At 37.3% G+C, this 25,497-nt stretch overlaps 1 protein-coding gene across 1 annotated transcript in view; it reads left to right on the top strand.

The window, feature by feature from the left end:
* Positions 1-25,497, top strand: part of ADGRV1 (adhesion G protein-coupled receptor V1) — a 516,573-nt gene that overhangs the window by 216,981 nt on the left and 274,095 nt on the right. The window contains exons 78-83 of the mRNA XM_045847901.1: positions 3,498-3,740; positions 8,345-8,752; positions 15,687-15,871; positions 20,361-20,610; positions 21,143-21,282; positions 23,698-23,858. Coding sequence (XP_045703857.1) covers positions 3,498-3,740; positions 8,345-8,752; positions 15,687-15,871; positions 20,361-20,610; positions 21,143-21,282; positions 23,698-23,858 — 1,387 coding nt within the window. The remainder of the gene's footprint in view (positions 1-3,497; positions 3,741-8,344; positions 8,753-15,686; positions 15,872-20,360; positions 20,611-21,142; positions 21,283-23,697; positions 23,859-25,497) is intronic.

Below are 25,497 nucleotides of genomic sequence, written 5' to 3'. Positions count from 1 at the left end.
ATCACCCTCCATAAATGTCTTGCATACATGAGTTATTGAACATTGTGTTGAGCATTTTATTTCAAGTAAGATTTTTGGTGAATTAGGATCCTGGAAAGATTTCACTAGATTCATAACATCTGGAGAATTGCACTTTAAGACTGTTTGAAAGGGTCTCTACTTGCAGGAGGGAGAGAGAAAGGAATAGAATCAAACAGAGGTGGTTTACAGGAGCTGAAAGCAAGGTAAACAGGAAAGTTAGAACGTAGGTGAGAGAAGAGACTGCTGCTTCTGAGCTTGCCCTTCTTGCAGGAGAATACTAAGGAAATTACTAGATACTAAAGATTTTATAATCAAGGTTTAAGAGAATATAGCAGGAAGTACATAGGATGTTAACTGTGTATATGTTTTTCCTAGTATGGGAAATGCTACTGAACCTATATGCAAGTAGTTTCAGTTAGACAAGAGAAAGAATCTGGTCTCACCTCTTATTTCTCCTTCTAATGATTTTTGAAATCATAGAACTGAGTTTTATGCTGCGGCTAATTTTCAAGACATTGTGTTTTTATTGTCTTCTCAGCTATTAAAAGGAAAGGCGTAGGCAAGAGTAATACACATTCCAGTTTTAGTAACAGAAAATTCAAAAAGAGGGAAGATTATATTCACAGAAGAATGGAAAATTATGTTTTTAAAAAGTACTATGAGCTTCTAATATGCATTTTAACAATTACCTTTTTTCACTAGAAGGAAACCTATTGCTCAAGTGGTACAAACTCCTCATTTCTGATAAACTGATCCCTAGACATGTAAATGAAGCTGGTTCTGCAGCCATGTGCCTCTGCAGTGGACTTTGAGATTATTTGGTGGTCTCACTAGAGCAGCACAGCTAACTATTCTTTGATATTTGATCTAAGAACCATTTCTTTATATTTTATCAAAGGATGCTACACTTATTCTGGGAAGTAGTATGGTGTTAAGAGTTTGGGCTCTAACAATAGAAAACCTAGATTCAAATCTCAGCTCTTCCACTGATTAGCCAGATGACATTAGACAAGTTGCTTAGCCTTCCTGAGTCTCCCAGGTTTGTTGAAGTTAGTAATAGGTGCTGTTAGATGAAATTAGATAATGGATGAGAGGTTCTTCACACAGTTCTTGGAAAGCAATTGGCCCTTCATAAGAGAAGGTTGGTGTAACTATTATTCACCAAGGATGGGAATGGAGCCCGAGGCAGTTTAGAGATTAAGTAGTAGGTGCTGTGAACTAGTGGTGGGGGAGTTGAAACATCACAACAAAATGAACAATACATTCATTCAGAGAATTATACCATTGATTAATGGTAGCTTCTCCTAAACTCAGTCTAGTCTGCTGACCCTCAACTCTAAGTTTTTCTACTCTATAATATCTCTAATTGTCATCTCTATAGTTATTCAGTACTTTCATTTTCAAATTATGAAGAATTTAAGTAAATTGCCCTGCCTAGTGAACTACTCAGCTATGATGAAAACTTCTTTTGAACTTCCCCTTTCTCTGCTGTTTTATCTAATAGTTCTTTATTTGCAAAATGTATAAAGATAATAGTTAATTAACTTAGGAAACACATTATTAACCCAAAAATTCTGTTTAAACAGATTGTTTAGATATCTGCTTCAAATGTTTTTAAAAATATTTAAGTAACTAAGATACTGTTTTGTTATTACTTTGATTTACTGTGACTGGGCAAATACAGACCCAGGGAAAACCACTGTGTACTAGTTGGGCAAAAGATTGCCCTGGAGTGCTTCTGACCTCGCTAGGAAAGGGGTCTGCTGGCAGTTCACACGAAATAGGTTCTTGTGGGTTCTCCAGTCATACTTAAGTCTAGAGAAGGTTAGGTATGATCTGTGAGTTTTGGTTTCCCAATATGTTTCCAGAATATTATTTGAATCATATTTTTCTTTGCAAGACTGGAAGATTTCTTTTGTCTATAGTTGAAGTATATGTTGACATCTGTTCACAGTTCAATTTTAGATGGTTCCTTACTCAGGTTATAATGTATCCTTTTGACTCGAAGTGGTTATAAGTAATATTCTAATCATCATCACAATAAGAAGAAATATTTTACTGAAAACTAAAGACAAGAGTCTCTGTTGTAATGTAATATGCTGAAAAATAAAATAATATAGTGCTGAAATCTTTAATTAAATGAAGCTATTGTGAATTCAAGCTCACTTGGCCATAAGGGAATGATAGTTCTTGAATAAAATTACCCATACTTTTGTAGTGTTTTAGTTTAACATAGCTGCCAAAGTCATTTCTCAAAAAGTGGGAAGAGTACGGCTACCTTTATGTTTCAGTACTTACTGATGTTGAATTGTGAAGAATGATGTGTGCCATGGGAAAGCTGTTTATTCAGATTGTGAAGGAAAATTAAATTCACTTACGGTGTGACTACGATACAACTTATTTTGGGTAATACTAAAGAGTTTATTGTATTATTTCATGACATAAGTAACATTATAAGTCTCATTAAAATTGTCACAGAACAAATGGATGAGGCCCCTGCTGATAAACAAAAATGATGCATTGTATCAGATTAGACAGTGACAAATGCATTCGGAAGTGCATCAGCGTAGCTTGTTTGAGTTATGACAGGAAGCTAGCAATGTTTAGATTATTGTGTGTAAGAGCAAATGAGTAAAAAGAGGTGATTGACAGGATGTGATAAACTTGAATGCTGACTTTAGAAAATGAACTATTTGAGATTGCTGCGAAAGTACTGCAGTGAAACATGAACAGACTATAATTAACAGATTAAATTTAGACTTACTTGATACTGAATTTTGGAAAATACATAAAATTACCAAGTTTACTATTATCAATGTTTTGTCATGTTTATATTCAACCCTTTACGAATAAAACCTGTCTGACAAAGTTGATGCTCTCTTTTTCCCTCTGCCTAAAAGGACATTCTCCAACCCCAGGCCCTGCCCTGCACTCCCCCTGACCGTGGCATCTGAGCCACCTACTCAGGGCACTTTAATTTTTAAATATGTAGATACGTATGTATCCCTTAAGGTTGTATAGTAAGCTTTATATAGTGTTTAGGTTTACATTGTATCATGCTATACAGATCATCATGCAATCTGATTTTTTTCGCCCATTAACGTTATCAGATCCATCCATACTGAAAAGTATTGAAATAGTTCACTTCTTTTAACTGTTAAATAGCATTTCACTGTGTGAATATATTTAATTTATCCTTTTGCTTACTGAAGTACACATAGATTGTCTCCTGACATAGATTTTATAGTAAGAAGCTTCCCCAGGGAGAGTAACAGTGTTTCTTACAGAAAGGCCCAAAAGTAAGTTCCATGGCAATCTAACATAAGATTTTAATTCTGTAATTATAGATACTGTACTTCTAAACATACTTTTTTCTGTAATTATGTATATGAATAGTACTAATTCTTAACATCAGAATTATCTAAAAATAGAAATATATTAGTTATCATCTTTTTTCCTTACTTTTTCATCATTAGGTACCACAAGTCGAGGTACATTTTTTTGTGGAGCTGTATGAAGTAACTGCTGGTGCAGCAATAAACAGTAGTGCCAGATTTGCACAGATTAAGTTCTTACAGAGCGATGAACCTTGGAGCCTCGTGTATTTTTCTGTGGGTTCTCGGCTGCCAGTGGCTCATAGAAAGGCCACTTTAATCAGTTTGCAGGTAGCCAGAGACTCTGGGACAGGACTAATGGTGTCAGTTAACTTCAGTACCCAGGTAAGTGTGGGAAATATATTGAGATATATTAAGGTTTTCTTCTTTAACTGTAGCATGTGTTATGAAAGGAAGAATAATGAATATATTATTTTCTTTTGATTCTATGATAATTCACATTACATTTATTACATTAAGCTTCATCCTTGAAACAGTTCAATTATTTTCACTTGGATCATGTTTTAAAATGATATTCTCTCATATTTGTCTTTCTTTTGAAAAATGTGGTTGTGCAGTGCAAACTGTCTTGCATAAGTCTGTTCTATATGATTTCTAGAGAGTTAAAATTTCTTCAAAATGTAATTGTATAAAACCAGGAATGAAAAGTAAGGGTCTTTGTTATTATTTGTACCTGAACTAGTTGAAAATCTTTCCCAGAACCTCAAACACTAACTGATCTTTATGTTTCTTTAAATCCGTACGTACATGTTGTCTTCCTGCCACTTTCACATCCATCCTATTAGGTGACCCCAGGTGAAAGAGAGGGAGCAGGTAGGTGTCGGGGACTCAGGAGAGGGAAACCATGTAACGTGAAGTGACTAGATGCTGGGCTTGGCCCAGGCAACGCCATACACCTTCCCAGCAATGCTTTTTAAACTTCATTTTAGCAACAAAATTCTACCACACTAAAACAAAAGTATTATCTCCTCTGCTTAAAGCACAATTCTGGGGATTGGAGCTTGCCCTGTATTTTGTTCTCCTTGACTCATATAAATTACTCCAAGAAACCCATAATATGAAAACTGCTCTTTTGGACAGCACCACCATTTCCCCCATTTGAAAGATTCCAAACCCGGTGTCTTGTTAGGCCTCAAGGTTTTGTCTTGAAAAGAAACAAAGATTTTGTTTTTGTTTTGTTTTTTTAAAAGGTGCTGTTTAATGCATGCTTGGTTGTGTCACTGTTGGGTGGCTCAAACACGTAGAACATTTTTGCATAGAACATATCTGTGCAGCCAGTTGGCTGTAGCAATCAGTGAGTCAGGGATGGAAGATGAGGATGGGAGCCCTGGCTAGTGACTTATTGTGGGAGCTTGAGAGGCAGAAAAGCTTGTCTTTATGACAGAGTCCTCAGCTTGGCGCATGAGAAGACAGAACTCTCTATCATACGAGAATCTAGAAATAAACTCCATTATAAATAGCTATGAACACAGTAAGAATGATTCATAGTAGAGAGAGATTTTTATATTTTTTTCTGAGCATTTAAGTTAGGAAGAGAAATGAGAAGAAATATGCACTTCATTCTTCTTCTCCTATGAAACATGTTTCACCGTAGGCTGACTACTTTGTAGAATGTAGGAGGGGAACTGGAGATGAACAGATGATAAAGAGATGTGAGGCGCACTTTAACCTAGTTTATGCACTCAGGTGAGAAAGGATTGAAGTTGCTGAAATAGGAGTCTGAGTGCCACTATCTCTATCATATTTAATTATATTCTGTCTACATTGGTCGTAAATGATTCCTTGCAAAACACATGCTGCCACTAGTAGGGAACTCATAGCATTTTTATAACCCTGTAACAACATGAAGGGTCCCGTGATGATGGGAGCGTTCTGTATGTCAGCTGTGCCGGTGTTGGCATCAGCTGTGATCCAGTATAGCTACACAGAAGGTTACCAACCAGGGCGACCAGGTAAAGGGAGCAGGATATCGCTCCATTATTTCTTATAACTGCATGCAAATCTACAGTTACCTCCAAATTAAAAGTTTAATTTCAAAGATTAGAAATAAATGTGCCACTTCTTTGGTATTATTTTATTTTCCTGTTGCTTCACTGCCCTTGCATTTTCTCTCTCTGTATGCTAGCATATTACTGGAAGAGAAGGACATATAAGTCCATTTTCCAGTAGCTGGCAAGAACGAGAAAATAATTATGGACCAAGTTGCTATTCTGTTACAGTGATATCAATCTTCATCTTACTTTTTTAGAATAGACTTTTGAAATGTAGTTGAAACACTAGCTGCAGTGTATTATACATATGCTGTGGTAGGTCAGCATTCCCAGTACATAAATACTATAGTCTTGGCATTAGTTCCCTATGTCTACATGTTCGAGATAAAAAGTTAAGGGATATAAAGTTCTGAGATAATGAAAATACCTCATTTCAATTATTATTAAAAGCTTAGGCCTATGGCTAAGCCAAACTTGCAAACCAATTTAAAGCCCTTTTATTTATATATGTGTGTGTACCAGCCCACAGCACACAAGCTCACGAAAGAACATGCCTTTCCTTCTTATTCTCACATTGTTTCTTTTTAATTACATAGTGCTTCTCATTTTATATGTATTTTATAAATACAAGAACATATTGGTTGTTCCATTTTCTTTAAATGTCTGAATTGTGAAATCCTACCAGAAAACAGTAGACAGATGTATATGTGCAGTTTATAGTAACAAAGTCACCACCACCTAGCTTACAAAATTCAGCTTTATCAGGATCACAGAACTAGCTGTTACCAACCCTTCTCTGATGCCGGCCTACATTTTCCTTGCAGGATAACTTCTCCCCATCTTGTAGGTAATCCACATCCTGAATTTCATGTTGAATTATTTCCTTGCTTTTATTTATAGTTTCACCATCTATCATATGCTGTTTAGGTTTATACATTTTGGAAATTATGAGTTTCTGCCAGTTGTGTTGTTTTGTGGTGCATTTCTTTTGTCAAGAACACATTTCTGAGAAATACGTATGTTATGTGTGTCCTTCTTTCACTATCACAGTGACATAGTATTCCAGTGGATACTTACCCAATCTGAAGATGATAGGCTTTTGTGTCATTTCCTTATACAAGTTGTTTTTCTTTATTATTTTGCTGCAGGTGTTCCTAAAAACCTTTTATTTTCATTGATCTTTCATTTTTTTATGCACTTTGTCACTTCCTCCTTCTGGAAGCATCCTCTTCTCCTTTGGGCTTCTGGAGCAGCCTCCTTATTTGCTCTCAGCCCTCATCTCACTGGCAGCTCTAGCTCTTTCCTGTTGCCTCGCTGGTCTTCACAACCGATAAATAGTGGGCTGCGCGGAGATAGACGTACTCTCTAGGCTAGACCATCCAGGTCTGTTTTCTTCAAATGTCATCTGTGAAATGGGAACTGCTTGATTTTTATCACCAGCCTCTACCATCCTGATCTGGAGTTGTATATCTGATTGCTTCTACTTGACATCCTCATTTGAATGTCTAAAAAGCATCTGAGGCTTAATATATATACTAAATAACTCTTGAGTTCTCCCTGGACAATATTTCCCCAGTTTTCCACCATTCATTGAAGCAAACATCGTCAATTTTCCTCTTCTTTTCCACCTACTGATTCGGCAAAGGATATTCCCAATCTGAGCTCATATTACTCTTTCTACTCATACAACCCTACTTCAAATTACCATTGTTTTTTGCATGAACTAATGCAAAAACCTCCTATCTCTTCTCCCTGCCTCATGCACATCCCCTGCTATAGCCTAACTATGCAAGAGAGCCAGATGAGTCATAAAAATGTGAAATAAAATGTGTCAATCTCCTGGGATCCTCCAGTGTCTTATTGCCATACCTGGTAAAATGGACGTGTGTGATCTGGCCCCTGCTCCCTCTCTGATGCCAACTTCTTGTGCTTTTGTTGTTTTTCCAACCACATTGCCCTTCTGGCTTTTCCTTAGCACCTTTGTAATTGCTATTCCCTCTGCCTAGAATATTTCCCCTCAGATCCTTATGTGGCCTGTTTGTTCCCTTACATCACTGAGGTCTCTGCTCAAATATCACATCAAGACCTTCACTGAGCAACCTTATCTAAAATAGTACCCTTATCACCACTCTGCAGGCCCCTACCTAGCCCTACTCTTCTTCATAGAATTCATCTTTGTGTAAAGTTATGTTGTTAATTCTATAACTTTTATACTATTTATGCCCTCTGCTAGGTTCCAGGAGGGCAGGTATTCTGTTGTTCATATCTGTGTCCACAGTGTGTCACCTGGCAGGTATTAGGAGTTTAATATTTGTTTGCTCATTAGTAAATAGCTGCATATTACTTTGGTTCTTCCCTAAATTCTCATGCTTCAATTTGCAAAAAACTTTTAACAACCAAAGTCTGAAGAAATTCAGAGGTATATAGGCCCAAGGTCCTTATTCATTTGGGTATTTTCTTAGCTAAGTAAAAATAACAAGATAACCAATTTCTCCTGTTTCTTCCTTTCATCCCTCTGCTTTCTCTTTACCCATCACCAAATCCCATCTCCCTGACATTTCTAGGTCAAAATGAAAATGTAAATATTACCTCTTTTTCTCCATACTCATAGTTTGTGGCATGTGTTATTTATAGCACAATTTTTAGTGTGTCCACAATTGCAGAAGTTCTGTGAGGCAGTCGTGATGGTTGTCATTCTCTTTTTTGGTCCACTCAAAGGCATCTGTTTTTTCTAACTTCATCACTGTATGGTGTACTCTTTCCCCTCTAACTCATCTTAGGAGATTAGAAAAAGTATAAAACCCAATGACTTAGTTGTAATGTTCTTATGGCCAATCATTATGCTTGAGAAACAGGATTTGTTTAAAGAGTAAGAGTTCATTTAAGACAGGAGAGGAGGTGCCGCAGCCTCATGGAAGCGTATGGTTTAATTTCCAGGAGCTGAGGAGTGCTGAAACAATGGGTCGTGCTCTCATATCTCCAGCTATTTCTGGGAAGGATTTTGTGAGAACAGAAGGCACCTTGGTCTTTGAACCTGGCCAGAGAAACACCGTAGTGGATGTCATCTTAACCCCGGAGTCAGGATCTTTAAATCCATTTCCTAAACGCTTCCAGATTGTGCTTTTTGACCCAAAAGGTGGTGCCAGAATTGATAAAGTGTATGGGACTGCCAACATCACGCTTGTCTCTGATGCAGATTTGCAGGCTGTTTGGGGGCTTGCAGATCAGCTCCAGCAGCCCCTGGACGGTGATATTCTCAACAGAGTGCTTCACAGCATCAGCATGAAAGTGGCCACAGAGAACACTGATGAACAGCTCAGTGCCGTGATGCACTTAATAGACAAGGTAAGTGCTTGCAAGTGTCAGCAGTCAGTTTGGTAAGATTTCATAAATTTAGAAAATAAGAAAACATACACATCTATAATGTCAGTTATTGTGAAATTATAATAGAGTTAAATTTCTGAACATAGGAGTAGAATTTCTCATATTTAACACTGTACCTTTGTTTGCATGTGGCTTATGCCTTTTTGGAAACCTCAGTCTTAAATGTAGAGAATGATGCGTTATCTGCTACAGCAGGAGGGACAGCCCAGCGTCTGAGAAGGGGCACTGGGTGTCAGAAGCTACAGGCTCTGTCTGATTCTCCAGAAAGTGGACGAGTACCTTTTGAAATTGCATCTCAGTGTTTTGAATCTATAAAAAAAGAACTTGAACTAGAGTATCTGCAACGTTCCTCCTGTTTAAATGCCAGAGAACAGGAGCTTTTTCCCTCTGCTGATTCTCTGCTCCTCCAGGGTGCTGAAAACTTTCACAAAAAGGAAATCCCAGGAATGACCAAATAACTAGAGGCATTCAAACTGGTGTGGACTTAGCCCAACCAGGTTTTATTTTCAACCTATTTTTATGTGTATGTCAATACTTACATCTGCTGATCTGAGTAACTGACTTAATAGTTATACATATGATATCTTATATATCATCTAAAGAACACTGAAAAATTCTAGAGTAATATAAAGGACTTGAATAAATAGAAATCTATACCTTGTTTGTCAAAAGAAATACTCAGTATTATAGAGATAACAATTTTCCTTAACCTATAATAAAATAGAAACTCTATCAAAATAAGTTACTTTGAATTTTTTACTTGGAAAAAATGATGCTCTAGTTCACTTGGATGAATATACCTGTTCAAATGGGAAGAAAGTTTTTGAAAAAGAAGAAAAATGAGTGGGCCCTCACCTCACCAAATATGAAAATACATTATGGAGTTACAGTGATTAAGTCAGGGTAGCTGTGGTGCAGGCATAGATATTCAGATCAATGGGATGGAACAAAAAGTGCAGAAATAAATGCAAGTGCATATGAATATTTCATATAGGATAAGGTGACATTTTAGATCAGTGGTCAAAAATTACTCTGTAAATGGTGTTGTGATAGCTGATTTAACCATTTGAAAGAAAAATAGAACTGAATCTCTATCTTAAACTGTACTCCAAAATAAATAACAGGCATATCAGAGTTTTAATTGTAAAACTGAAATCATGGAAGCAGAAAACATGATGAATCATTTTTTAACTCAAATCATTTTTGTTTTTTAATTACAGTTGATATACAATATTATATTAGTTTTAGGTATACACCTCAATGATTAGACAATATATAACTTACCAAGTGATCATCTCAATAAATTTGGTACCCATCTGACACCAAATATAGTTGTTACAATATCATTGACTATTTCTCTCCTGCAAAGTTACTGTTGAGAAATCAGCTGACAGTCTATGGGAGCTCCCTTGTAGGTAACTGATTGCTTTTCTCTCACAGATTTTAAGATTCTTTGTCTATAACTTTTTGCATTTTAATTATGATGATTCTTAGTGTGAGCCTCTTTGGGTTCATCTTGTTTGAAACTATGTGTGCTTCCTGGACTTGTATGTTTATTTTCTTCACCAGGTTAGGGAAGTTTTCTGTCATTATTTTTTCAAATATGTTTTCAATTTCTTGCTCTTTCTCTTCTTCTTTTGGCACCTTCATGATACAAATGTTGTTGCACTTGAAGTTGTCCCAGTGGCCCCATACACTGCCTTCCTTTTTTTGGATTCTTTTTTTTTTTGCTGTTCTGATTGGATATTTTATGCTTCCTTATGTTCCAAATCACTTATTTGATTTTTGGCTTCATATACTCTACTGTTGATTCCCTGTGAATTATTCTTCATTTTAGTTAGGATACCCTTAATTTTTTACTGTTTCTTCTTTATGGTTTACATGTCTGTTTTAAAACTATTGAAGTCCTCACTAAGTCCTCACTGAGCATCATTATAACCAATGTGCCTGCTAGATTGCTTATCTCCATCTTGTTTAGTTCTTTTTCTGGAGTTTTGTTCTGTTCTTTCATTTGGGCCACATTTCTTTGTCCCCTTATTTTAGCAGCCTCCCTGTGTTTGTGTCTGTGAATTAGGTAGAGCTGATATATCTCCTGGACTTGGTTGTAGTAAGTGTTCTCTAGGGTCCAGTGGCATAGCCTCCCCAATCCCCCAAGTTGGGCCCTCCAAGTGAGCCCCCTTCCTGTCTTTGTGCACTCTCTTGTTGCAGTTGAGTCTTGATTGTTGTAGGCACATCAATGGCAAGGATTTATCCCCAAGCCAATTGGCTACAAGAAGTGACTGTGACCACCAGACCACTGTGGAGGATCAGCTGTGCAGGGGCCCACCTTACAGAGCAGGACTTCCTTTGGCACGGCTCTGGTGCCTGCTGAGTTTGCCCCTAGAGTATGTCAGTTGTGGAGGTGATTGGGTGGCATTTCAGTGTGGTCTGAAGCTGTCTATGAGGTGTGCTGGCTCCGGGGCCTCCCAGAAAGTGCAGACCAAGGCCAGAAGCTTCTTGTGTTCTACCCAGGACCACCTGACATGAGCTACAAAGCAATCTATAGATAGTTGCTACTTCTGTTGGGCTTGGAGGTGCCCAGGTGAGACCAAACTAAAACCAAGCAGGCTGCTACTAGTGCCAAGCCTGAGGCTACTTAGCGAGAAGTTAGCACATGCTGAGGCTGGACATGGCTTGTTTGAGAGATTTTAGGAAAATCTGAAGTATGAGCCAAGACAGGCCATTGGTATGGAAAAACCACTGGAAACAGCTTGCGTGGGCTCAAAAGCTGGGTGGGACAAAGTCTCAGAGAATCACTGGGCAGGGTGAGTCAGGTGGATGGAGACTCAGAAATGGAGTCTGCCTGCCAGCTTTGTTGGGGGAGGGCTCAGAAAAGGAACATCAACTTCTCCCTGCATGTCTGTCTGGCAGAAAGCTTTCCCCTACCCCAGCTCTGGCACTGGTGCTAGGAAATTCAGTCCTCCTCATATGTCCTTGGTGCCTTTGAAGCTGCTGTCCCAGCATTGGAGCTCAGAGTGAGTGAGCCTGAGTAAGTTGTTGCATGGGCCCTTTAAGAGAAACTACTGGAGCCCCAGAAGCCCCCTGTCTCACTCAGCCATAATCCCCATGGGTTTTTACAGCCAGAAGTTTTGGGGACCTCTCTTCCTGGCATTGGACACCTGGGCTGGGGGGCCTGCTGTAGGGCTAGTACCCTTCTCTCCTCAGGGAGGACCTTCATAGCTGAGATTCCTCCCCTGATATTTTTCTACCACACGTGGGTGTAGGACTAACACATTCTGTGCCTCTGTCCACCCTACCAGTCTTGATGTGGCTTCTTGAAATCCCTAGTTGTAGGGCTTGCATTCAGCTAGATTTCAGGCATTTCTGAATGGTGATAGTTCTGTAGTGTAGTTGTAATTTTGATGTGGTTGTGGGAGGATCCATGTGCCATGTTTACCTATGTTTCCTTTTTGACTGAAAGTACAAATCATTTTTAATATGTAAGTTTGAAGTGGGGAAGGTCTTCCTAAAGCATAAAACAAAACCCAGAAGTCATAAAGGAGATGATTGATAAATTCGACCATATAAAGTTAAAAATTTTTTTTTGCATATATAACAAGTAAAGTCAAAGGGCAAATAATGTTATATCTCAATTAAACTGGGGAAACTAGTTAGGGGAAAAAAGACATCCAGTGCTGTGGGGAATATTTGTGCAAATATATGTGTGATAGGAATGTTTATTTCAGCACAGTTTATGATAACAAAAAGTGGAAAAAATAATCAGTGTTTACAGGGGCTTGGTATATCCATAAAATGCAAAAGGATTTCATGTTTTAAACACATTTATAATAATGAGAATAAGGCAGTAATAAAACAGGTACTGAAAAATGTATATAATCACATATAGTAGGGTTGAAATTTTAGCAAATAAAGTACAAGATGCTCAGTTAACTTTGAATTTTAGATGAACAATGCATCAATGCATTTTTAAGTATAAGTATATTAAAAATAAAAACATATTTATATTTGTACATACTTATATCAAATAATTATTGGTTGCTCATCTAAAATTCAAATAGAGTCACCTACACTCTATCTGGTAGCTATTCTTATACTTCATATGTATGTACTATAAACTCTAAGGAAGCCTCAAATTCAGGGGTGGAACTTCCATGGACTCAACAGAACTTCATTTTGTAAGGTCTTGTATTTTAAGTGAAATTATTTCCTATTTGTAAGTCTTATTTCCCCCCAAATTTTAACTTCTTTGGAATAGAATCTGCTCTATCCCATATATTTTTTTACAGAAAGAGCTCAATAAATATTACATATTATTGTTAGACTCACTAGAAGTGACTACTTATTTATGTTCTGAAGGCACAAATATTGTGCTAAAAAGAGCAAGAACCTTAAATGACTCACTGTATTTTGGATAAAATCTAGCTGTGGGTTTGGGCAAAATTTTGCTCTGACATAATATTCTGTTCTTTGATTTTCCTAAGTATGGTGCAATGAAAATTATTCAAAATGCTGTCTTTGCTTAATAATAATGTCAGTCTTTTAAGACAACTGGATTTGATATGCAAAATTTGACTTTTAAATTTGGTTTTTAAAGCTTGGTAAAACATGAGTCAGGAGGTGTCACCCCTAATGTTTTGTTCTGGAACACTTGAAAGAACACAGTAATATGTTCTGTGAAATCTCCTTTTTTGTTTTCTTTCCTGACAGTTAAAAAAAATATTTCCCATGGTTGACTCAGGCTCTTTACTTTTTGTAAGCCAATTTGGATAATTTGGGCAGTTCTCTTTCTTGTTTACATAAAATGGCCTTGTAGAGCAAAGATGTTTCTTATCATATATATTTTGTGCTATATATCTTGTATGTTAAGAATTATTTTTCCCATTTGATTTAATTTATAATCACACTAACAGGACTTAGACTCAGCTCTGTACTTTACCGCCTGGTGTTATATTTCATGTTGGCGATACTTTTGCACGACCTGTCTCCAGACTGAGGCCTGTTGTCTTGGGACCAGCTAGTTGTGTGGGTTGTTTCGCGTCAGTGCAGGTGGCTGTCACGAGTGCCTCCTCTTCACTAGCCCAGTGCACTCAGGCAGGTGAGGTAACCTCTTTCTGCCTCAGTTTCCTTTTCTGGAAGCAAAACAAAACAACACTAGTGCCCCCTTCACAAGATTGTTGTGATGAAACTTAGAGAAGTTAATATAACCATTGGAGAACAGCACCTAGAGAAACCAAGGATTATATAAATGATCTTTGGGGGGTGTGTGTGTGTGTGTGTGTGTGTGTGTTTTACTAAAAGAAACTTTTCTTTTTGCCCTTGAATGTGAATGAAAGGTGGGGTGGCCCTAGAAGTTTTGGATCCTAGCCTTTAATTCTCAAAACTCCACATGTTGCTCTGGTGGTTTCTGGCTTTTCATTTGCCAGAAAAAGTCTGTCAAACTGAATGTTTGTTTCTCTGTTAGAATAATTTTTTCTCCTGTCTGGTTTTCTGGTAAGATTTTTTAACTCTTGAAATAATATTTAAAAATCACCAAGTACATCTGGTATTGTTTCCATTTCTAACTTTCACTGATATAAAGCAAGCTCTGTATTTATAGATAGGGGTATTTCTTTAGCTGTGTAGTTTTTTACTTCTGCCTGCTCCTTCTGTATGCCTGTTGTATCTTTTGGATTAGTCCTACTTGTAATATTCTCCCTGAATCCTGGGAGCAGTCCTTGAGCTTATTTTCCATTTAACATAATTCAGTTTGTTTCAGTATCCAGTGGGCTATTCCTTGTCTTCATTGTAATGTTTATTTTGTTAAATTTTATTCTATACTTTTGATCACCTTTTCCTTATGGATTATTCTCCACTCTTCCTTACTATCTTTGAGATGGCTACTCTTACACTTACATCTTCAGTTCCGCTATCTTCTTGGTACCATATGGATTATAAAAATGTAAAAAAATATGGAGAACATGAGCCACTTACTCAATGAGCTTAACTAGTAAGAGTGACAAATCAATCATTTCAGTGTTGTCATAAGTTCATTAATAAAGGTACATGCAGACTACAAAGACACTGATCGTGTGTGTGATGAGGCAGGTGGGGCACAGTGTAGAAGTCAGAGGAAATGACTAATTTGGATGTTGAAGAATTAATAGAGACTTTTCAGATATATGAGTATAACAGAATAACAAGTCAGTGCCTTCACACCGAAGCTGAGTCAGACAGTAAAGATGTAATCCCTATCATTCTGTAAAGGAAAAAAAATTATGAAGGTGATTTTCCCTCTTATTCTCCTTTACCCTCAAACAACAAGTACCCCAGTCCTTTAAGGTAGGAAGGCTCATGCTTACAATAAAGGCAAGAATGCCAGGAGCTCTTGACTATTCCTGGTTGGAAGAGGATTTTCTCATTTGATGTTTTAGAAACTTAGTGGTATTTGATATTTTAGAAACTTAGTGGTATGCAGTAGCTTCTGTTCAATGAAACACTGATAATCAAGAATAATCTTGCTCCTTTTATGGACAGATATTCTTGTATTTATTTCCTTAATTGTTGGTCAAAAGAATAAGAATTCTTGGGGTAGATGTAAAAGTGAGGTTAATTTTGACTCATGATGTTAATTATTGTAGTTAAAAATAAGTGATTCATGCAACCATTTTGGGCTAGTTATTAAATATAAACTATTTTGGTAATTATGTCATTTCTTTATAAATGATTGTGCTTTTTAAAGTATAAATGGATATATTTGAAATATAATTTTGATACTCATTTCACTTAATTCCTCAGAGGTTCATCCTTATTTTGTTAATGCCAATAATTGTTAATAAAAAACACATTTTATTATATGATACATATTATTGAAGCACTTTATTTCTGAAGATACATTTTTATACTTGGATTTTTCCAGATAACTGTTGAAGGAAAAAGTCAAGCATTCAGTATTGAAAACCGAAATCTATTCTATGAGATTCTTTGTGCTCTTATTAACCCGAAGCGCAAGGACACCAGGGGATTCAGTCACTTCACGGAAGTGACTGAAAATTTCGCCTTTTCCCTGTCAACTGATGTTACCTGTGGCTCTCTTGGTGAAAAGTAAGTATCTTTTCATATACTAGCTGTACTTGATATGTATTCCTTCACAGTTTACAAAGTAATGCACCATGCACACTGACATTAGGTGATGGAACTAAAGACTATACAGTCAACGCATTATACCTACTGGGCAAATGAAATTAATTATTTGGAAAAAACAGCAGGTACACCAAGAAAAATAAATGTAGCTTGGCAACAATATGTTCCTCTTGTTTTGAAGATATAAAATTTTGTAACTATAAAAGTCGTGCTGCTCACTCTTCCTTATGTAATGAATAGAAGATGCATTCTGAGAAGAGGGAGGTGGGCCCTGTCCATTGTGCTGCCCTGGAGCTGCGGTTTGGTCCCGTCCATTTGCAGGCGTCTCTCAGAGTATTACTGAACTCCAGACTAGTTGTTTCATGGCTGCAGTTTCATGGCAGGAAGCAAGCAAGAGGAAAGGGAAAAATAAAATGTGGCTCCTGTTTATTATTCACTATAAGTTTAATTTTGTAACTATGTTAATATTCTTCAGAAGTCATGATGTCTTAAATTACATTCATAAAGTAAATTGGGTAAGTGTAGTACAAAGGTCTAAAAATTTTATTTCTATTTGATTTAACATAAGAATGGCTGATAATAGAACATGAGTGGAAATACAGATTTCCTGCCCAGTTCTTTCAGAGTAATGTGTTATTTAAAATGCAGCGATTATTATTTAATGGAACATGTCTGATTAAAAATGTGTATATAAATCTCTGTAAAGTTTATTTTTATTTATTGACTAATGCTGTGGTCACTAGTATTAAGATATGTTGAAATTCAGAGGTATTTTGAAGACTACATTTTTAAAATTTGGTATAATAATTTAAATCATCTATTTATGGGGCCTTTATGAACTGACATGTTAGTTGAAATAATAATTGGATATGTAAAACTTTTTATTTCTTAGATTTTAAGACATAAAATTCAAAGAGCTAGTCAATTCAGATATAAAAGTATTGCAAGATAGGTCAAAGAATAAAATAATAATAACCGATATTAATTGTACCTCTGATCTAGTCCTCACATTGTATTAGCTTGAACAATATGAAATTGCCTTTTTTAATCTAGGTATAAACAATATAATATAATGAAAGTTTTATGTGGATTGAACAAGTCCTTAGGAAAAGTTGTACATATATAATTGTATCCCTACAAAAGAGCATTTTAAGTAGCTGTTTAAGGATAGGGTTAGGGCTTTTATTATTCCTGTTTACAGATGTAGAAACTGAGACCAGGGCCTTGCACAGCTTGCAGTGGTTACACGATTAGTTCAGGGCCAGTCCCAGGCCTACTTGATGCCACCTCCCCCTGCCAGCCACCATGCCCTGTGGTCAGAAGAGATTGTAAATCACTTGCTTTGTAAAAGATCTTTTACCCGACTCCCTGGCTCCAAAGTGCCCCAAACTTTCATCCCAGGTCAGTGCCAGGGCGTGACTTGAGGTTTAGGTACAGAACCGACACCCCCTGATACTGTATTCTTCTTTTAACGCCATGACTGCATCTGAGGAACTTGGTTTCCTCAATGAGAAGCATCAGCAAAGTATTTGAGAGGCTCTCCATGTCCTGTCAGGAGGTCCTTCTCCTGTCCTCCCTCTTCCTAAATGTCCATCTGAGACTAATGATTAGCAGTTTGGCTCTTCAATACTATTTATAAATGTCTCTGATGTCTTCAGAAACCTCTGAAATGGACAATTTCTTTACTTCGAGTTAGTTAGCAGAGGCCACAGTGTATGTGTGTATGCATCATGCATAGTTAAGCAATACCCTCTTTTTTCCTTTTACACTGTGTTTGACTATGTTGTTCAATGACAGAAGTAGTTCATAGCTTTGCATTCCCCATAGTCCCAATTCTTACAATTTGTTTTCCCATATTTCTGAAGATCACCGGGATGTTAAGGTTGTCTTAGATGTGAACCATCTACCCTGCTGTGAATGTTGGTTCCCATATCTGTGCCTTCAAAGGCCCAGGGAGAACTCAGGAGAGTCTAAGATGCACAAAAAAACTGATCTCTTCTGTTTTATTGCCTAATGTATTCTCAGGAGACTATTCTCAGGATAGTCTAGAAGACTATCTGGTACATGGTAGATTCTCAGTGGTTGTGGTACAATAAGTGAGTAGAATGAGTACATGAATCAATATATTTCCTACCATGTGCTTCCTCTTCATAGACTTACCTTTGCTCCTGAGTTATCCAGGAAGAGGAAACAGCACGTACAATGGCAGTCAGGCAAGAATAGCATGGTGTGTTTGGGGAGATCATCAAGCTAAAGGTTGAACATAGAATAAGCTAGGTATGGTGTGTATGTGTGTGGAAGAATCAGACTGAGGATGTTAGGTCTGTCACTACAGGACAGTGAGAAAGGCTAAAGAACAGGGTAAATCAGGAAATAGGAAGACTGCATAGAGGTAATTGTTCCCATAAGAGAAGATGAGAGTGAAATTGAGTCAGGAACATGGGGACTGTGGTAACCTTGAAAATAATTGGGTTGTAGAATTAACATATAGGTGACAAATTGAACTTAGAAAATAAGGACTAAATAAAGACTAGTTTTTCTTACTCAGAAAACTCCAAAGATGTTGACCATCCTGATATGCATTATTTACATTGCCTTAAGCAGTATTCAAGGGCATCTACTGAGAGTGAGGGTTTGGGAGTTGAGCAGAGATATTGAGAAGAATGATAGAATCTAAGAACAGTCAGTTGGAAGCCAAGTAAAAACAATGTCACGTGGCTGACTGAGGTTGACTGAGGGCTGACTGCGGTTGGTCACAGGGGGTTGACTGACAGGTTGGTCACCGGGGAGTTGTAGTGGCACCAATGTACATGATAACATGGGCTCCTTCCACTGGGTTTCTCCCCACTCACTTCAGCCTGGGTGCAAAGCAGATTGTGGAATTGATCAAAGTGAGTGTAGTAGAAGGGCATGGATATCCAAAGATAAGGTATCAGGGAGAGTGGTTGTCATCAGCAAGGGAGAGGGACCAGCCATTTGTCACACTTGTGTCAAGGTTGAGCAGAATCACCATGCATGTGATGTCCTCAATATGCAAAGGTGGTGGAGTCCATTCCACGACAGTGCTGACTGAGCTAAACCTCAGCAGATTCTAGTGAGGTGATAGGGGGTTATGTAGCCATGTGGCTATAGTTCACTGGTCTCAGCCACATTGCACACAGGTGGCAGTGACAGTGGCAGTTGTTAGCTCAGAGTCACCAGTGAAAATGTGGGAGGCCGGATGGGGAGATGCAGAGATGACTTCAGGCTGTTGTGGAGGTGTGTGTGGCCTCCACAGGCTGAGGTGCTTCTCCAGGACTCTTGGACATAGAGTCTAGAGCTCTGGATTAATAGCGGGATTAAAGATAGATATTTGAAGGCATTGAGTCAAATCTGGTAGTCAAAGCTGGGAGAAGGGTGTAATTTTTTTTTAAAGAAATGACATATAGCTAGAGATAAAGGTTAGCCCTTATCCTTTCCTTTCTTTCTCAAAAATTCCATTGAAAATCTTTGCTCCATTTCCCTAGTTAGCAGTTTTGACACGGTATTATTTAGATCCATGATATAATTATATATATTGTACATGTATTGGGACCTATATTACTTATTAACATTTAATGCATAATTTTTATCCTCATATCCTCTACACTTTTCCCAGCAGGCTTAAGATCTGATTCTTTGTATGTCCTCCTTGTTTACAAACATGATGGGTCCACTGATCTGATGTATCAGATTCACTGGAGGGCTGGTTAAAAAAATACAGATTCCTAGAACCTCCAGCTCCCTCCCACAGCAAGGGTTCTGACTTAATAAGTCTGGGGTGCTATCTAGAAATCTGCATTTTTAAACAAGCTTTGAACTGATTTCAACACACTGAGGCTTGGAAGCAATTTCACTGAGCACAGAATCTTATGCCTAGGGAGTGTTCAAAACAGAATTGTTAAATGGATAAAGATCACTGTTCAGGGCTGTTTCTCCTACCAGTCACATGGTCAAATTAGCAATTCACTGGTGGGTTAGAAAGGGGTGAAGTAACTCTTGATGAACACATGGCTGCAGACATACGAGATTTACAACATTCTTAAATAAAGCAGAGTGTTTCACTTTAGTGGTATGCCTTTTCTTCAACCTATCCCACTGAAGCTGATACAAGTAACCGAAAAGTCCATTTTATAGCCATGGATTATACCTGATACCCATGAAACAGCTTTCAAAAACCCATGTTTTAGGTTATAAGGGGGATCAGGCATAGGGAAGGATACAGAAAGTTCTGTGAAAAAATCATGACAGCCATAAAAGAACTGGAAACACATTCTCTCTACTGCTTCTGGGTTGGTGGTGTCATGGTTATATACAAAGAACAGAGACCCTGTCTAATGCATTTTAACAAATATAAGTGGATATATAGAACAAATACAAAAAATACATAAAATACATGCCTTTTAGCAGGCCTTTTGCTTTTGTGTTGTAGAGGCAAAACCCTTCTCGACAGCTGCCCATATCTGTCCATACTGGCCCTTCACTGGTATCCTCAACAAATCAATGGGCACAAGTTTGAAGGAAAGGAAGGCGACTATATTCAAATTCCAGAAAGGTTATTGGATGTCCCGGATGCAGAAGTAATGTCTGAGAACAGCCTATGTGAAGTAGTCCAGTTTACAGAGTATAGTAGCCAGCAGTGGTTTATAAGTGGAAACAATCTTCCTGTCCTGAAAAATAAGGTAATCTATCATTATAAAGAATTATGGTTGAAATCTGAATTTTCCATAGCAGCCACACTCCTCAGAATGCATTTGCCTGATCAGATTTGTGGGAAGTGCTACGCATGGTGAGCTAATTATGACTTGAAACATATTCCATCTTTGTGAACTACTTGTAAAATATTTTGCCTCAGAAACAGCTGGAAGTATTTCCATCATGTTTTATTGAGTATACTATATGTCAAAGTAGGGAAAGTGAAGACATATAGCTTCCACTAATAGTATGTTATATACCCTACTCATGATGAAGTCCAACAATTATAGTCAGAGTGAGTGTTGTCGGCTGAAGACTGTCAGAAACTGGAATGGAGGTGGAATGTTTGCAGTGGAAAACCAGGGAGGTGCCCTGCATTCATAAGGAAGCTACTTGTAAATAGCAGCAATACGTAGTGATCAAAGCAACTAGAACAATGAAGCAAAGTTCAAAATGGGAGATTCAGTCATGACGTTAACTTGGAAACATGATTAAGTTTTTTTTTTTTACATATTATAGGTATTATCTTTGAGTGTGAAAAGTCAGCGTTCACAGCCCCTGACCGACAGTAATGAGATTCTCTACAGGATTCACGCTGCTGAGCCTAGAATTGTTCCCAAAACCTCTCTGTGTCTCCTTTGGAATCAGGCTACTGCAAGGTACTTACTAATAATTGTTTAAAATCAGAATTTGGTCTTCCTCTATTTCAGTACAATTGAGCCCAATTTTTCCTACTGAGCAATGATGGACTTTAGACTGGAGAATGACCTTTACAACAAATAAGACAGGGAAGCATGGGAGCTAGTCTAGCATTGTACAGGTGGCAAATGTAGCAAAACCATTTAAATATGTGTTTAGCACAGTATTTACTTCTTGATTATTAGTGCTTTCATGGGACTTACCATGAGTTCTGCTCATTTCAGATAACTTTCCTATGGATATTTGTTAATTTATTGGACAGGAAAGGAAATTTTTTTCCCTTCCATCTGGGCTTGTGGTTCTGGAGCCGATACTCTATGTTCAGAGGAATTAACAGGGATTTATAATTCTAGTGCACGTATGGCTTAGAGGACCTTTTGGGGTTAAAGCCATGCATAGGAATGGGAAGAAGAGAGTGATTCTTTCTCTTGGCCTAAGGTCAAGTTTCTGAGTAGTTCTCTTCCTCAGAGCTCAGCCAATGCTTTAGGGTCAGGCAGTGCTGGTGCAGAGGGTCTAGGGTCCAAATCAGCCACTAGATCAATTCAAATGTAGTAGTGAAAGCTGGGATGGCGGGGTTTTTTTGTTTGTTTGTTTTGTTTTGTTTTGTTTTGTTTTAGAGAGGGCATATAGCTAGAGATAAACCCTTACCTTTTTTTTTTCTCTCTCAAATCTTCCATTGAAAATGTTTTGCTCCATTTCTCTGGTTAGCGATCTTGACAAGATATCATTTTGTTGACAAGATCCATGATATAATTCTATATACTCTACATGTATTGGGGCCTATAAAACTTTTTAACACTAATGTGTAATTTTTATCCTAATAACCTCTAGACTTTTCCCAGCAGGTTTCAGATCTGACAGGGTCATCTTTGTATCTCCTCATTGTTTGCAAACATGAGGGTCCACTAATAAGATGTACCAAATTCGCTGGAGGACTGGTTAAAAAATACAGATTTTTAGAACCCCCAGCTCTCTCCCCAGGGATTATATGGTTGGGAGTCCTAATAATTTCTTACTCTTAATACCATCTTTCATAAGTATGATATTCTTGCTTAATAGAGTCTCCTATGTCCACATAGCTCCAAACCAAATGGAGACATCAAAATTTACTTTAATATTAATAGAAATTTCAGAGACTGATGCAATAACACCAAGGGGTAAAAAGTTATTACTAACTTTCAGCCACATAAACTAAAATCCTAAGTAAGTTTAACAGCTCAGTTGGCTAACCAACCATCTTTTGAACACCAAAATTCTGGTTATCCATAGAAAAAAAAACCGAATTATCAAATGAAACTCATAATGCCTGATGGCAGATCTTAAACCTAATACACAGATACTATGTGATCCTCAATATAAAATTAATAATGAATGTTTCAAGGTTGAACCTGTAATTGGAGTTGAGAAATTATATAACCTTAGACAACTGTACTTGAACAACAATAAAAGTAAAGTGAAAAAATAAATTAATTAATACTTAAAAAAGAAAAAAAGTAAAAAAATCAAGGCATTAAAAGGGAAGGGGCTCAACCAGTAGTCCCTGTGGAGTGCTGCGAAGTCTTGGCATGTGATGTTGTGTTTGCCATGATCATGACAATGTTCTTGGGCTAAATTAGCCAGACTTATAGAAACCCTGCTACACTTCAAAGAACTCTGGCCTGGCCAGGAGGCTCAGTTGGTTGGAACGTTGTCCTGTACACCTAAAGGTTGCAGGTTTTGTCCCCAGTCAGGGCACATACCTAGGTTGCAGGTTCAGTGTCCAGTCAGAGCGCTTACAGGAGGCAACTGATTGATGTTTCTCTCTTTTTCTCTCAATTAATTAAAAAATATATAGATATATCTCCTAGGGTGAGGTTTACAAAAAAAAAAGGGAATCCTGGAAAACATTTAATTGGCTCCAAACTAAAAAAAAAAAAAATGAGGAAGGAATTTTAGAAAAGCATGTAAGTAAATTATGTAGTTCAGATTACTGGGAATTATGAAAAATAAGAAAGGGTGAACACTACACATTGTAATGGTTGTGTCAATCTTTTGGGACTTTTGAAACATAGAAAAAGGTGCCTTCTGTTGAAAACCTTGGGTGTGTTTGCTTTAGATTAGGTAGCAAATGGTACTGCTCTGTTGAAAGGACCAGCTTCTCCAATGCTATTGGAGGTCTGGATAGTATTTAGGCTGCTTCCTAATGTCCCCTGTGGGATCTTTTGTGTCATGTCATGCTCAAGATGTTCCCTCCAGTGTTTCTTCTGGACACTGTGGTGTACGTGAGTCTGGAGTCAACAACACTTATATTTGTTAAGTTATTCTTTCTTTAAAAGTCATCTAGCACCTTACCCATTGATGAAAGCAGATTAGTGACAATTGTCTTTTTGCCCCAGCTGGTTGTCTGACAGTCAGTTTTGCAAACTGGTTGAGGACACTTCAGACTATGTGGAATGTGCCTGTTCTTACATGTCTGTGTACGCTGTCTACGCCCAGACTGACGACTTGTCTCCGTACAATGAAGCCTTTTTCTCTTCTGGATTTATATGTATCTCAGGTCAGTTGCAATATTTTTGTGCCAATGACTTAGAGTATTTATGAGAATGAAAGTCTGTTTTACCATATTCATTTTATATACACAAATGCAAATATACTGTAATTCATCAGCACTGGGAGGAAATAAACTTTCCCATTGACTTATTTATTAATTCATTCAGTGGATGCTTATGGAAGGCCAACTTTGTACTGAGGGAAAAACAAGACACACTTCCAGCTCATAAAGAGTATAAAATACAGTGTGAGGTAGAAGCTGGACAATAGGAAAGGATATACATAGTTCATAGTCTTGTGAGGGCAGGTTCTGCATTAGAGTGTCAGGATTGTGTGAGATAATGTATACAAAGCAGTTTGTATTTTCACTTAAAAAAAACCTACCCCTTTGGTTGATTTGTAGTCTACCAACTAGGAGCTCTAAATATGCTCTGTTTAAAAAAATAAATAAACAGTTGCCTGGCTGGTGTGGCTCAGTGGATTGAGCCCCAGCCTATGAATGGAAAGGTCACCAGTTCGGTCCCTGGTCAGGGCATGCATGTGCCTGGGTTGCAGGCCAGGTCCCTGGTTGGGGGTGTGCGAGAGGCAACCGATCTGTGTATCTCTCACACACTGATTTCTCTCTCTCTCTCTTTCTCCCTCCCTTGCCCTCTCTCTAAAAGTAAATGCATAAAAGTTTTAAAAATAAAAATATGAAAAATAAAAAATAAACTGTCTTTTTTACCTTTCACATCTAGGTTTCATTTCTGACAGGAGTAGGAACTTGAATTGTGTTAATGTCTGCCCAACCATTCACCTATAACTTAAATTAGAATGACTATATAATTATTCTCATTTCTTGCATTGATTATATGGTTGAGAGTCTTAATAATTTTTTATTCTTAATAACATATTTTATAAGAATGACATTTCTTGCTTGATAGATTCTTCTAGGTCAACATAGTTCCAAAACCAGATGGAGACATCATATTTTACTTTAATATTAATAGAAATTTCAGAGAATGAGGAAATAACACCAAAGGGTAAAAAGCTAAAATAAAAATAGATGTTATTTTATGTATATCAATAGAGAGATAAATCCAAGTGCTGCTGGGACCCACAAAACCCCTCACTTGTTCTAAATATTGAACATCAAAACAAAGAGTTTTAAAAACTAAAGTGAAAACACTGTTTTGATTTTTATAAAAGACTAGAAGGATTATATTTCCTGGAAGAATTGTTAACAAATATATATTTTTTGCAGCTTACTTTAGCAAAGGCTACATAGATTTGCTTATACATTTGAGAATAAACACCTAAACATCAGCATCTATTTGTATAATTTTGACTTGAAGTTACATTTGAAATTACAGTTGACCTTTGAACCAAGTGGGGATGGGGGACACTGACCCCCCTGTGAGTCATGAATTTATGTGTAGAACCTTGAGTCTCCAAAACCTAACTATTAATAGCCTACTGTTGACCAGGAGCCTTATGATTATGTAGTCAATTAACATATTTTGTGTTATATGTATTGTATACCACATTCTTACAATGAAGTAAGCTAGAGAAAAGAAAATCATAAGGAAGAGAAAATACATTTATACTGCTGTACTGTATTTACCCATACCGTAAGCTTATGTCATCTTCGTTTTAGGCTATGTGTT

Source organism: Phyllostomus hastatus, unplaced genomic scaffold, assembly GCF_019186645.2.
Source record: "Phyllostomus hastatus isolate PE091 unplaced genomic scaffold, TTU_PhHast_1.1 phas_contig_58, whole genome shotgun sequence".
Taxonomy (NCBI): Eukaryota; Metazoa; Chordata; class Mammalia; order Chiroptera; family Phyllostomidae; genus Phyllostomus; species Phyllostomus hastatus.
The sequence above is the reverse complement of the archived record's forward strand: the minus strand, read 5'-3'. Positions and strand labels throughout refer to the sequence as shown.